The sequence below is a fragment of the Sinohyriopsis cumingii genome, unplaced genomic scaffold, assembly GCF_028554795.1.
Source record: "Sinohyriopsis cumingii isolate HCF-2022 unplaced genomic scaffold, ASM2855479v2 utg001324l, whole genome shotgun sequence".
Taxonomy (NCBI): domain Eukaryota; kingdom Metazoa; phylum Mollusca; class Bivalvia; order Unionida; family Unionidae; genus Sinohyriopsis; species Sinohyriopsis cumingii.
In genome coordinates this window covers 568119-584129 of record NW_028315983.1, presented here as the reverse complement: position 1 = coordinate 584129, position 16011 = coordinate 568119, and the positions used below count along the sequence as shown (strand labels likewise).

The window sequence follows — 16011 nt, the reverse complement described above, 5'->3', positions numbered from 1 at the left end:
GCTACGTTAAAAATCCAAAATCGCACACACACACACTTCTTCTAAACAGAAAATAATATTGACATAGGGTTTTCACTACAAGATTTCTTATAGTACAAATTTAATTTCTAAATGAAAATGATGCCAGTCTGAAATTAAATAAGATTGCAAATGCATTCATTGGTCAAGAAAGGTGGTTTTGACCAAAAGACTTAATACAATGGCCATCTTGAACATCTTTTTATTGCTCAAGGATATCAGAGGTGGTTTCAGTTCTCAGCAGTTAAAAGGAAGAAATGCTTTTTTCTTGGATTTCTGGATGTTTCTTTTGTCATTTAAAGGATTAGTCCCATCAATGAACTCCTGTTTTTTGAGGGGGAATGGATTCTATTCTTTGTACTTTTTGTTGTGGTTTTTAATTTTATTTCAGAGTTACAGTTCTTGACATGCTGACATAACTGTCAACATTTATTTTTTTATTTTATTTATTATTTCATAATTTATAACTTGCTGTACAAATGTCAAGCAACAGTTGACGTATAGCATTTATTTCATTCACATTTGGTCACAAGTGAAGATTCTGACTTTGAGAAACACAAACTTCACAAACCAAGAAATTAAGTGTTTGATTATGATTTTTGTTTCTGTTTCTTAAGTAGTTATTTGCAGTTTGATACAAGCATTCAGATGATGGTGTTAAATTTACTGCATGCATGCTGTTGTCTGTTAGACCTCAAATTTACTGCATGCATACTGTTGTCTGTCAGACACCTATTCATTCCTAAATTTCATTCCTCTGCATACTATACTGTCCTTTTTGTAGACATTCTTACTGGGAATATCATATCTGTACATATATTTAAGTTTGACATAATCTGTAAACTAAGATTGAAATGATGAGTTTAAGTTTCATTTGCAGATTACAAACTTGTTGAGTAAGTGCAGATTATCTTGGCAAGTAGTACAATAAAAAAGATTTGGAAAGAAACTGTGAGATAAAAATAACACAGTCGCCTTCCTTCAGTGACAATATGGTCTGTACTTTGTAACAGATACAATTAAACAAGAACCAAAGATAGATCAATATCTAAAACTTGGAAACTCCATGTTACTACCTGAACATAACTATTACTACAATAGCTTTTTTTGAGAACTTGCAAACAAAAGTTTCATAGTAAATAATGGCTTGAATGTAATTCATTGCAATGCATGATTCAGTTACTTCCATGTAAATATTTTTTGCTGTTTGCATATGAATATCAGTAAACCTTTTCCATGACTATGCAGCATGTGAGTAGAAAGAATGTCTACATAATTCTTGCATATACAAAAATTGTGCAGATGACATGATGTCTGATAAATTTGGTTTGTGATTATGTTCAGGAATAAAGAGTTTACTAATTTTTCAGATTTGGAAGGTGATGATGACCTGGTTGCTAAGCGTATTGCACGTATCCTGACCAGTGACCTGCCCATGTATTTTGCCATTGTGACACGTGTGCGCATGGAGAATCAGCAGATTGGAGATGAGGGTGGTGTCCTCAGTTCCACTGTTGTTCCTCAAGTTCAGGCCGTTTTTCCATCTGGAGCCCTGAACAAGAAGATCCGAGTTGGCCTTCAAGTATGCATAATTTCCAAGTTTACAGCAGCAATTGATTGTGATCCACATTAACTTGGTACAGTAAAACTGTTTAGGTCCGAGTAGGACTACCTATAAACATAATTACACAGTTCACAGTAGTAATAGATTGTGATCCACATTAACTTGGTACAGTCAAACTGTTTAGGTCCAAGTAGGCCTACATATAAACATAATTACACAGTTCACAGTAGTAATAGATTGTGATCCACATTAACTTGGTACAGTCAAACTGTTTAGGTCTGAGTAGGCCTACATATAAACATAATTACACAGTTCACAGTAATAATAGATTGTGATCCACATTAACTTGGTACAGTCAAACTGTTTAGGTCCGAGTAGGCCTACATATAAACATAATTACACAGTTCACAGTAGTAATAGATTGTGATCCACATTAACTTAGTACAGTCAGACTTGTTAGGTCCAAGTAGGCCTACAGGTGTGCATAATTACCCGGTTTACAGTAGTAATTGATTGGGATCTACGTTAACTTAACTGTGACTAAAGAATAAAAATGGCTTTCACACTATACATCTAGTTTCTCCGCAATCTGCAGTTGCCTAACTTTGTGGATGGCGTGCACTTGGGGTAAGGAAGAACCCTATTGATTTTGGAGTCAGTAGCAGTCATTGTCATTGACTGAGAAAAAAAATTGTTTATGCATGCTAAGTCTAGTTCTCCACTTTGTGCTCGCCAAACTTTTGTAGATGGCTTGCACATAGGATAAGGTATTGGCCTATTGATTTTGAAGTAATAAGGTCAAAGATCTGTGACTGAAAGAAAATGACTTCTGTTCAGTAACATGAGTACCCCATCAACTATGGTTACAAGACTTTGTTAATGGCTTGTAACTGGGGTGAGAAAGAAACTGATTGAGACACATTTGTTTTAGAGAAGATACCTAATGATTTGGTACAAAAGGTCAAGGTCACTGAAACAATGAAGAATGGTTTAGGTAGAATGATGTTAATTCTACATTACATACCTGACCAAACTTTGGATGGCTTGTTTGAGTGTGACGAAAAAGACTATTTTGCAGTCCAAAGGATGCAGGTCTTAAAAATGAGTTCTCCTATAACATTAGTTCTAAGTGTAAGCCAGGACCAAACATTTTGGTTGGCTTACACTTGGGTTTCGGAAGAAGAAAGTTGAGTCCTTGGTCACAGTAATTGAAAGAAGAAGACTGGTTTTTGCTTAAAAGATTATCTACATAGAGGACTATTGAAAACAGTAGCCATATATGGTACCATTCATGGTACTCTTGGTTTTTAAGAGTTATTGCCCTTTTTGAACGGAATGAGAGATAGACTCTTTTGAACACGACATGACTTCCTGTTTTTATTGGATAATTGTCAAACTTGTTACTTATTAGGGCCATTATCTAAAAACATGCATATTGTGCTTTTATCTTTGGAAATAATTTTTTACCAGGATGTAGTAAAATATTTTAAGTCAGAATGATATAAAAGTTTCAGAGATAGGTTATGTAGGCTATGTTCTTAAAATACCAAATGAAACTGCTTAATGAAGTGGTCGACTGTTAAAGTTATGTGAAACAGGTGATTGATTTCAGTTTTTTTTATTTTGTAATAGAAGTATCTTGATTATGGCAGGTATAGATTAATGAATAAAATGCTCACCATTTCTCTCATTGGTATTCTTGTTTTCCCTTCCTGACCTTCAAAATCGTGACATTTAAGCAAATTCTTCCTTATTGAACAAGCACTTTTGGCAGAGATAATATAGCAGTGTTATTGCATTTTGTTTTCCAGTTTCTGCATTTTTATTATGTATACAGGCATGCAGCACACTTTATCTAGCTCTGTGAATACTGTACAGATTTTTTAATGTCAATTTAAAATGTCATAGATGTGCTTATTTCCATAATGTTTATGATAGGCACAACCAGTTCAGGCTGAGCTTGTTACGAAGATGTTTGGTAACCGTGTAGCTGTGAGCCCCATAGTCACGATTGAACCACGGCGTCGCAAATTTCACAAAGCAATAACTTTGACCATCCCTGTACCCAAGGCAGCACAGAAAGGAATGATCAATCAGTACCAGACTGAAAATCCCAGCCTTCGTCTCTTGTGCAGCATTGCTGGTAAGTGGTTATCTTTCATGGAAGAAAGCTTATTCATTGCGTTGTTATCATTTTGTATTGTTGAGACCAGGGTTTGCCGGTATAAGAATTTAGATGCACAGAGTAGATCATAATGTCTCAAATCATGATTACTTGGATATATTGTCCTCACTGTTTACATGAAAATGTTGGGAAGTGATCCTGCCCATCTGTGGATGTGTGCACTGTTATACATGTAAAGTTAAGTAAATTTTCCTACCGAATTTTAGATTCTGATTTAAAATATTGGGATGTGACTGAGGAGGATTTGTCAAAAAAATTTAAATTCTTGGCTGACAGACGGGGGTTTGGAGTAGATTGGGACCATGGAGATGGGGAATGAATAGCTGACAGAAATATGGAGACAAGATCACTTTCATAAAAGTATTATCATAATATTTATTTCAGTCAAAAATATCTTGTATGCAGTGAAATTGCAATTGGATTAAGTTCTTGCTTTTAAATATGAAGAACAAGACTTGGAAAGCTTTGTATATAGTTTCATCTCATTTGAAAAATTTAAGCAATAACATCATCCTAATGAGTTAATCTATTTTCATTAGCCTTTAGTTGTTGTGATCATTAGTAATTTCCCATACTCTGAGCATAAATATCTTCAGAGTTAAAAATTTTTGGTAATATCATGCTTGCCTTCGTCAGTGACTAATGATGATTATGCGACCTATAATGGTCATGTGATACAAGTTGTTGTGTTCATCCTTCTTTTTGGCATTTCTTGCCAATAGTTATTCTATTGTTTAAAAAAACTACATTCTTGTTGCTTTAAAATTGTCAGCAATTATATTGTATAATTTTAAATCTTTTTGTACTATTTCTGTCCAGTGGCATAACTCTGGTTCTGTCTTTACTTAAGTACAAGTCAGATTCAACTGTAAATTGCATAGACCCCAATCTGCCATTGCGAAATGCACTGGCTTATCTTGGTGTATGAACTTTGTAAGGACTTATCAATAGAACAAACAGCATAGACCCTGAACTGTTAGCATGGGTGAAAGTTCTCTCTCATAATGATGGAAATTGTGTCTTCATATTGTCCCCACAGGTCAGTTTTCCAAGTCGTGCAAATCAGTTGAGTCTTCTGTCTGGGATAGGGGGTTAAAGTGGATGAAAAGCATTTAGTAAGATGAAAAAAATCATTGCTATGGGATATTAATTTTTAAACTTAAAGTTTACTGTTGATCGAGCAGACTGAAGTTTTCATGTGGTATTCAATTCACTTGAGGCTCCTTGGATGTGTTTTACTGCATCAAGAAGTTCATACTTCACTCCATAATTTGGTGCACTCTATGGAAACTAATTTCTGAATTATTTTAGCAATACACCTTAAATGATTCTATACTTCCATGTACATGTATGTCATTCTACCATTGTTTTCTCTATTCCACCTTATAAAGAAAAATCTAATTAGTTGCATTATTTTGGCTTGGTAATTGTCAGTCAGGACGAATGAAATTTTGCCTGTGTTAAATTCGCAGACGATAACTGCATTTTTTTTTCTTCTGTCCAATTCAGTACAGTTACAGATGTATACATTTTTAAAAGAACAGTACACTCCTTTTTATTTCTGAGTTGAAACTTCAAAACAGAAGTGACTTCTTTGCCCGACTGCTGGTCCTGTATGGAGGAAAATGCTGTATTTCAGCAGATTTGTACAATGTATATATGTTGACTGACTTTCATGGTGAGAGAACTCCAGGTGAACAGCCATTTAGAAAAGAAAGAAAGAAATAACCAGTTTGGTCCCAACAAATTAGTACTGAATAATAATATAAGACACACACGAGCACTGTAATTTTATCAGTATTTAATTTACTTTACAAAAGTTCAGAATATCTTATCCTATTTTTTGTTATCCATTGCATGTACATGTTTTATTTTTATGCTTACTGTTAGTGTTAGAGCATTTCTGAAAAAGATGTACATGGAAAAATTTTGTTGAGATAAAGGAAGCATATTTTTTAATTAAAAAAATTACAATCAGAAATTTATGAATGATTTGATGGATGTGTGCATCATATTAAACAATTTTTATGCAAAAATATAATGTCAGATTATTCTGTTTTGTTAGCTTTGGGGATGGTGGGTGGGGCTTTGTCCCCTATACTTGTCAGTATTTTGTTTTTCCCCTACTTTCACCCATGTGTTAGTACAATTATGTAATGGCAGATCAGGGTCATTGTTCTTGTCAGTTGGACCTGACTTTTAGCCATTTTATATAGTAGTAATGGACAAGAGATTTCATTAGGACAACTTGGAACAATTGTGATACAAGGGAATCAGAAAGTGATTGAAAACATTCACAAAACTGTCAATGTGTTATATTAAACATGACATGCCTTGCTCTGTTGACTCATTATCTGGTGGCAGATTTGTGTCTTGGCTGTTCATTGTGGCTTGGAATCATTAGGTGAACATAGTGTAGACCTCAACCTGCTGGAACATTATGTGATGGCAGATTGTGTCTTCACTGTTCTTTGTTGCCTCTTCACTATTCTCTATTACTTGGAATCATTAAGTGAACAAATAGAGTAGAATATAACCTGATGGCACATTATGTGATGGCAAATTTAAGTCTTCACTGTTCACTGTGGCATGAAATCCTTACAAGAACAAACATGTAGACCAGTGGTTCTTGACCTTCATGGGTGAAACCCAGATTAAGTTTGTGGTGTTAGCCCAGCCAGACATTAAATGCTAAAAAACCACTTGGGTATAAAAATTTAAATTATTTAAGGTTGATCTCAGCGACACACTCAAAACAGTATTGCAGCCCAGTTTGGGGTTGTGAACCACAGGTTAAGAACCACTGATGGAGCCATTAGCCTGCTGATGCATTATGTGGGGTATCATATTAGGGGTCTTCACTGTTCACAATGGCTTGAAATCATTAGGAGAACAAGCATGTAGATATTAGCCTGAATCATTACATGAACATTATGTGACAGCAGATCAATGTCTACTTGCTTCACTTTTACATGTGCTTTATACTCAAGTGAATGAGTAATCATCAGAGGTCTTGGAATAATCACATGTATTTGGATGCAATTTTTTTTATCTGGTATGTAGAAAATGCACTTATGCAGGAGTCCTCCATATGCACACAACAGCTGGGCAGCAAATTCAGCGGCTTGCCAGTCCTGTTTCAACCATCAGCTAAATGGGAAAATATGTCGATCAATTGATTTAGCTGTGTGATATTTACAATGACAGAATTTAATGGCTAAAAAAAATATGATTTGCATATTGCATATTAGAGTACAGCTAAAGAATATGATGCAGTAGTTGGGTTGCAAGTTCAAAGATTTGAATGGTCGGAAAATGTGCTGGTATTTACATGGTAATGACTAAAATCAGAGGCAGAAAGACTCTGAGACGAACATGTGGTCATTATAAGAGTACATCAAATGAACATCTTTAGCTTTCATTATTGTGTTCATTTTCGAATGTGGATGAATAAGCAGTGTATTTGACCTCGAAATGAAGACATGTCAAGACTTAAAACAAAGTGCCGTTTGCAAATTTGGATAATTATTTTGGGGTTCAACGTCAAATTGACGAAGATTGTAGTGAGATTTAGAAGATTGCTAAAGTTACTGGAACTGATAGTTTGGATTGAACAGTAAGTGTAAGAAAGTGCCTGATGCTGGCTTAGTGTTTGGAATATGACCTTTCCTTGGATTCACAAAATTCAGTCTCACTCTGATGGACAAAAAAGAGCTATGTCAGTGGTGTAGAGAATTCTGAAAATTAAACTCAATGGTAACCAGTGGTTCTTCACATCTGGACATTTAGCCACTTCAGGTATGCCCAAATTGCTTCTGGGAGGGGACTGCAACATTTGCTGGTGGGACTCCTATATTTACCTGGACTAAAATCCTAAAATTTAAAATCCTTGCGAGACCTCTGATCATGATGAATTCAATACTAGGCTTTACACATGAGTAAAGGCTTCTGTTTGTGATCACTTATAATGCTATTTACATGATGCACCAAGTTAATTTGTACTGACTCCTGAATTTTTGTCAAAATTAAAACTTCAGTGTTATTTATCTGCTCTTAGTTTTGTGTGCATTATCTATTTATTGGGTTTGATGTGCTTAAAATGTCTTAACTATATTGAACTAAAATGATTATCTCCACATTCCTTCAGCAGAGATAAGAGTTATGTCCCTTTTCACAAGGTTAAGGGTCATTCATGATCCAAATACATTGAGTCCAGTATGAAGTTTGTTCAGATTCATTAGGAAAATCTGAGCAAACATAAACTTCTATGAAACTCAGAAAAATCATCCTTCATTTTAAAATGTAATTACCCCAAGTGACCTCTTTAAGAAAAATGACTTCATTTTGACATGTAATGGCCCCAACTGACCTCTTTTTAAGGGGGAAATATTACAAGAAAGAGTAATGCCAAATCAGTGGCATCAGCCTTAAATGATTGGAGATTTCAGTACATCTTTTTGACAGAAGGTTTTTACTCCATGTCTGAAGCTGAGTATATGTATGAGTATATGTATTTTTCACAGGATTTTGAACATTTTCATAAAGTGTTGATCTATTTACAAAGGATTTTCTAATTTCTAACACATCTTTTTTCTTCCTGCACCCTTTCAACATGATAGGTAACAACACTTTAACACGAGGTAACTTAAATATATGTCTCTAATCATTTTTGTCGATGTTGTTTATTTCCATAATGTTCATAACTCTCTCAATGTAATGTCTCTCAATTTCTTTTCTCTGACAATGTGATAACATATTGCATACATTTTTTTTTGTATGATGCAGGTATAGATTGCCCTGCCTTCTCACTCCAATCTGTGTGATAATTTGCTTATTAAAATTGTGCTTGAATCTTGATACTATATTTTCATCCTTGTTTTCGTAGAGTAATATTCTTTATTTGATGAAAGTGAGGCCATTTTTTTCTTCTGCTGTTTAATTCTGCAAAATACTTGCACAAATTTACATGTTCACTTCTTGGCAAGCACGACCATTGTATGCACTCTTTTCTTTCTGTGCAAAATTGCAAGCCACACAATTCTGTGAGCATACAGTATGTGCATATTCAGCAAGGAAATGTGATTCACAAAAAAATGACATATATGTATTTGGTGTTCATTGGTTATTCATGAAATTTTACTGCACAGGTTTGCAAAATTCATATTCATTTCATGACATGAAACTTTTACGTTTGATAGTATGGTTAACACTTTCTAGCATGTCCACGTATTGCTGATAGTATATTCAACACTTTCTAATGTGCTCAAGTATTTTTCACAACATATTCAGCACTTTCTAGCATGTTTAAATATTGCTGATGGTATATTCAACACTTTTTATTATGCTCAAGTATTGCTGACAGTACATTTTTTAACATGCTAAGTGTTGCTGATGGTATATCCAGCACAGTGTAAACTATTATCTCCGATGATACAACATGTTTAACTTAGTCATAATTTGATAAAACAAAAATAAAATATACAGATTGAATTTCTCAAATGAATGAACTTTTCCAATTATCATTGTGAATGAACAAAAATTGATGTAAAAGAATTTTTGTTATAATTTAAAGTGTGATTAATAATTTGCATAAAATATTTTTCTTTTAAATCAGCTTTATTTCAGCATGGTTAGCATTTATAAATTTAATTGATCATGTTGTGTTAATTATACTGTCCTTATTGATGTGTTCAAACTTCTTAATTTATTTCTTTGACCAAGATAAACAAATAAAACAAAAAACATGTCTTGTAAGGCAATTTATGGCAAATATCTGTTTTTATTTTTTTGCATTTTTAATTTATATCTGTTTTTCTCTGCTTCATTCAAGGTGGTGCCAATTCATCTGTTTGGGAAGACATCACTGAGAACAAGAATCTGCAGTTTGTTAATGACTGTGTCTCCTTTTCTACAACTGTTTCAGCAAGGTAATGTGACAATGAGGCATGTCAGTCAGTAGACATGCTGGCAGTAGAGAATGACTAGTCTCCTTCTCTACAACTGTTTCAGCAAGGCAATGCTGACATAGGGGTATGTCAGTCAGTAGACATGCTGGCAATAGAGAATGACTAGTCTCCTTGTCTACAACTGTTTCAGCAAGGTAATGTGACAACGAGGCATATTAGTCAGTAGATGTGCTGGCAGTAGAGAATGACTAGTCTCCTTCTCTACAATGTTTCAGCAAGGCAGTGCTGACAAAGAGCATGTCAGTAGACAGACTGGCAGTAGAGACTGTCTTTGGTGCTGTATGGTAATGTTTCTGCTGCCACACAGTTCTAATGCATACAACATAATCATTGCTGCTTGTGTCAGAAATAAAATGACGATAAATGTTTAGTTTTATCTTGATTCATTAAAAGCTTTTTGTCATATGCATATTTGTTGGAACATATTAATAAGGGGTCTATTAACTCATTAACCCCTGAAGGTTTTTGTCTTTTTCGCCTGAAATGCGAGGAGGCAACTTATTTTGAGGGTTATTTCTGGGTACATCCTACTACATTGACTTCCAAGAGATTTCCAGTTTACCTAATGACTAGTTGTGTTAGAAATGTTGTTTTTCACTGGCTATTTTGCTCGTGCAGGAGCAGAAGAGTAAAAGTTAAGAGTTCTTTTTTTTTTTTTAACGAACCCATCATTTTTTTTATCCAGACCACTTTTTGTTCAGATGCCCATCTTATCCTACTTTTTGCAAAGGTGTGCCTGTCTGTGTGCATTTCAGATCTGAGACCAAAAAGTCTAAAATCCGGACACAAAATCGGATTCCAACCACAGGCGAATTTTAGGTGGAACAAAAATCGGGTTTAAAAAAATGAGGTTTTTCCCTCTGTATTTTGTAGTGCAACTAGAACGTCCAGATTATTTGGTATTATTTTACAGCTACATTTGTCTACCTTTCTATAATGCTCCCACTTTCGTGTATCTTAAATGACCTTGACGCTACAGAGCTCAGAAGTAGGCTACTACCTCCTGACACGTAAATGAGGCACCAGGTGTTAATGAGTTAATATATACTGTTCGCCTAAAAAAAAAACTGCCCTTACTGCTCCCTAATGTTGAATATTCATGCCCTCTCCCCAGGATGGTGAATTCTCCCAGTATGAAGATCCTAGATAGATCAGTGCAATAGAGGTTGACCATAGCCACATGGCAGCACTGCAAAAAAAAACAACCCAAAATTGGCAGTAGTTATGTGATGGTTGTACACAACTTGCTTTGATGTGCCATTGGCATTGTGAGTGTACAATTTAAGAAGGAATTTTGAAGCCAGGTGGTTATATCTGTACAGTAAGAGGTCTAGTTCGGCTGTCAGAATAAGCAAGTACATAATTAATCAATAAGGACAGGTGCAGGTAAGAAGCCTCGTCTTACTGTCAAAAAAACAATGGCCAGTAAGGACAGATGCAGGTAAGAAGTCTAATCTGGCTGTCATAATAATCAGTACAAAAATGACCAGTCTAGTGCTTATTCAGCAGTCTGTTCACATTTACAGACAGGAGAAACATTACATGGCTGGTGTAATCTTTCTTTTATACCTCACCTTGTCTTTAAGACGTCACTGAAAATACAAACCTACATTTTGCTAACATCTTTGTTTGCCCTTACCACAGCAGACTCTGCCAAGTAATACTCACAAATATGCTTTCAAGAAAAAAATTACAAGGTTATATGCTTGATAGGATAATGTATTCTTTATGGCAAGCCATTAACTTGTTTTAAGAATGTGTTTCCACTATGCATTTAAATCTAATGGGTGTATGCTTAATACCAGGTAAATTTGTAACATGAAACTCAGAATTTATTTTTTATATATTTATTGACATGGTGTAAGTTGCTTTAAAGAAACAAACTGAATGGAACAACAGGCTGAATATATGTATGATGTTACTAGATTCAAATTATTGAAAAATTACGTAAAATGTCCTGATCCTTTGTTTCAGATATCATTTAGTTTTGCCATGTATGTCAACTTAAGCATTTTGTTTATTATCCCCTTGCCAAAACAGTTGTACCAAATAAAATTGATATGTGGATGTATTAGAGAGTAATTCATCAATACCAAAATTTTGTTACTGTGATTTAATTTGCACACTAGATTTGAGCCATCTCTTGGCAACCTATTTCAGCTACACATAAAAATTGGTATGTAGATACTTCTTAATGAAAATAATTAAGTTGTATGAAACTAGGTCACTTTGACCAATTTACTTCCTTGAGTGACATGTATATTTTCGGATTTTCATTCAGTACAACCTATATATCTTTCACTGTTTCACGTACACTCATTAAAATTGCACTTTGGATATTTCTCAGTAAAGGTAACTCAGACATACCAAAACTCTGTCAGGGTGAATGAGTTTTCAAGCTTGAGAGACTTTATTAGTTTCAGCTTTCCATTTCAAAGACCCTCATTTTAAACTTTAAACTTAATTCTTTTTTCACCGACACTCATAAAAATTAATATATTTACGTATCTCAAACTAACTTAACCACACCAAAAGTTGGTCAGTGTGCCACCATTTTTATGCATGAGTGGCTTTTGAATTCTCATCAATTTGTACTTTACACTTTCATTATATTGGGCCCGATTTCATCTGTATTTATGAAAATTGGTATATGGATACATCTTGATGATCAATCCAACCACACCATTGGTCCATGTGACCATATATTTATGCCTAAGTGACTGGTTTTTTTTAATAGCATTTTGTTACATCTTTTATATTGATGACCCTATTTCACCTGCATTTGTGAAAATCTTGTGTTACCTACACTCAAGAAACTTGGTGTATGGATGCCACTCAAAGGCTGTAACTCAACCAGATCAAAACTAACTGATTGTAACTTGGTTTTCATGCATGAGTGACATTTTCAGCTATTTGTTCATTGCACTCTTCAATATCTTGTACCATATTTTACCTACACATGAAAAAGTTTGTGGTTGCATTTCAAGGAGAGTAACTCGTCCATATCAAACTGCTCTGGTGGCCTACTGATAAAGTGTCCACCTCGGATGCGGAAGGTCCCAGGTTTGAACCACAGCTGAGTCATACCAAAGACTTATAAAAATGGTACTGACAGCTGCCTCGCTAGGCGCTCAGCATTAAGAGGTTAGTGTTAGGATTGGTCGGCCTGGCATCAGGATAATGGGACCGGGTGGGACATGATGCTTCATGTCTGTGGCATGAAGCCCCAGTGCTAGACATCACTATAAACTGCCACAATGCAAACATGGTAGTGATATTACTGAATTTATTTTAAAGTTACCTTAAAAAGTCTAAATCATGCACACACTCACACACACACACATCCATATTAAAAGTAAGTTACTGTGGCCTGAGTTTCAGGCTAGAATGTCTCTGGAATTTTCCTCTAGACCGGTCTGTAAATTGTTGGCTATTCCAAATGTGCCTGTGTTGGTGAGGGGTTTGGTGTTAGCATGTAAACTCTTGGTTTAATTGATGCATTTTCTTGGTCTACCTTGTACATAATCATAAATAAGAAGAATGATGTCTGATCACATACTGTAATTCAGGATGTTTCATTTTATACATGTATACGACACATACTCACTAAAGATTTTTTTAATAGGTTCTGGCTGATGGATTGTCAAAATATACAGGACACTGCCAGAATGGCCTCTGAGCTTTACAAGGAGGCCATAATGGTCCCATATATGGCAAAGTTTGTGGTTTTTGCCAAACGCACCTCTGTAGAAGAAGGGAAACTCAGGATGTTCTGCATGACAGATGACAAAATTGACAAGACACTGGAAAAACAGGAACATTTCTCTGAGGTGGCAAGAAGTCGAGATGTCGAGGTACAATGGGGCAGATAATAGATAGCTTGCACAAAATGAGCAAATAACTCTACAACTGAATAGAAGTGAAAAGTTACACATGGGGAGAATATTTAGACTTGGGCTGGCAACTTGTTTTAGGCGTATTTCTTGTCTAGGACAGATGATAAGCAAACAGTGGTGAAATTGTTCGTAATCAGGGACAAAAGGATACGTAAGATTCTTAGTTATCAGGACAAAACAATATGTAAAGCTCTTAGCAATCAGAGACAAATAATAAGAAAAATTCTTAGTAATCCAGGATGGATCGATACATAAAATTCTTAGTAATCCAGGACAGAATGGTACCTAACATTCTTAGCACCATATTTGCTGGATTATAAGATGATAGATTTTGACCAGAAAAAAATCTTCGCTTCATTTTATACTCCGAATTGACTTTTATATGGATTTTGTCATCCAAATCGCTTTATCATGTCACATAATTTTTTATATAGAAAAGTTCTCCAAATGAAAGGAAAAAAATGTCTAAAAACATATTTCATTTTGGGGAAGAGATTGTGTATGAAAAAATATAGGATTTGAAACAATTACATGATGTCAGTATTAAAATTAATTTACATTGGATGTAATTGCACTAAAGCAGCAGACATTGTTTAAATTTGATACGTGTGTGTTAGAATTGAAAAGTTAGAAGATGAATAATCATGACAGAGACATATTGCATCAGAATTTTCTTACTACTCCTCATGATCAAATAAAAATAATGCACCATTATTTATGAGAGAGAAAGTATGAGAGAGAGGGATGTATTTATGATTGTACAGTGATCTTACATTGTTCACTTACTTGATGACTGTGATCATACTCATTTAAAAAAGTGCAGTACCATAATCCGTTAACAATTAATACCAGTGGGTAAGCAATTCTAGTTTTAGTTCTCACTTCCATTGTTCATGAATCATGTGACTTTGTAGTGGTAGGTACATGCTAATTAAATATGCTATGGCTGTAGTCAGGTTTTCCAGAGTTAACACCTGTTTGATGTTATGATTTGGCAGACCAGATCAGATTAGTGAGGCTACCAATAGGGAAATGAGACTAACCATGGATATTAAGAACATGCTTCTATATAATGAAAGGAAATGCCAGATGTTATTCATGTAAATTTCTCAACCGATGACATCTTTTGAACTTGCCAATAGGACTGATAGCAACTTAAAGTAACATATAGCATGAGCAAAGATAAAAACAATTGCTGCCTAAACACAGGACGAGTACAAGCACATGAAAAAATAATCTTTCTTGGTGGGAATGGAGAGGTCGTAATACTTGCAAAGAAAATTAGACATGCGATATGGTCATTCTTGGGATCTAACCTAGCAAGTGGAGTCTGTATGGATATAACTATTGTGAATATTCAAACCCTAAAGGAGTATGGTATGTATTTTCATAGTTTACATTTACTATTTAATTTATTCATTTTTTTTTTCTCCAAACATGGGCAATAAGGTGAAGAAAAAAACCCACAAAGACCTGGAATCTCTCTCTCTCATATAACACCATGTCGACCAATTCTGCGTGTCTGGTAATTCTGCACAAAGATAATCATTTCTGTAAACATTGGATCACGTTATTTTTTGTCAAAAATCCATTTTTGTATCAAGAAATAACAATTGTACTTTAATTAAGAAAAGTGATATTCACAAAGTGTACAAAAATATCCCACATTTTGACTCGAAATGCATATGATAATGTGATTTCTAAAGGTCAACATGAAGACCCACTCTGTCACCTTCTTGAACCTGTAACCCATAAAATCCTATTTACTGTGTATCTATCAGAATCATACAAATAAATATATTATATAAAAGATGGAAATATATACCTTAAAAAACATTCTACATCTTAATCCAAGTTTCCAATTTTGCACGTTGTCCCACATGTACAAAATTGTCAGCTACCCAACACATCAGCTTGCTGCTAGAACGGGATTCTCACGAAATTTCCCAGCATATAATGTTTCTAAATTCTTTAGTAATTTTTTTCCATAAACAAGACGTTGTAAAGACATTACACCCTACTTATTGTCATTTCTCTTCCACACAATAGCTTTTTTTTAATAAAATGTTGAACTTTACTAATTTTTTACAAGATCAGTTTAGTTGGCTTAATATTGCTTGCCATTTAGTAGCATTGTTACATTGAATTTTGTAAAACTAGCTATAAACCCAACCTAATTACTCGACTGAACTGCTGACAGAAACAGTCAAAAGTAATATATTTCATTTCTATAGCCCAATGGATAAACATTACATACTTTCAAAGTTGTGCGCAGAATTGGCATGAGTCATGAAAACATGGTGGTGGTATCCCATGTGTCCAATATTAATATTATTTTAAACAGAATATTCTGGTCACAATTGCCGCTTTTCAAATGGTAAG

The 16011-nt window shown here is 34.6% G+C and overlaps 1 protein-coding gene across 1 annotated transcript in view; it reads left to right on the top strand.

Moving 5' to 3' along the window:
* LOC149772644 (uncharacterized) overlaps window positions 1–16011 on the top strand; it is a 225156-nt gene that overhangs the window by 50876 nt on the left and 158269 nt on the right. The window contains exons 7-11 of the mRNA XM_089947533.1: window positions 1389–1600; window positions 3521–3725; window positions 8387–8407; window positions 9598–9694; window positions 13359–13587. Of these exons, the coding sequence (XP_089803659.1) occupies window positions 1389–1600; window positions 3521–3725; window positions 8387–8407; window positions 9598–9694; window positions 13359–13587 (764 nt within the window). The remainder of the gene's footprint in view (window positions 1–1388; window positions 1601–3520; window positions 3726–8386; window positions 8408–9597; window positions 9695–13358; window positions 13588–16011) is intronic.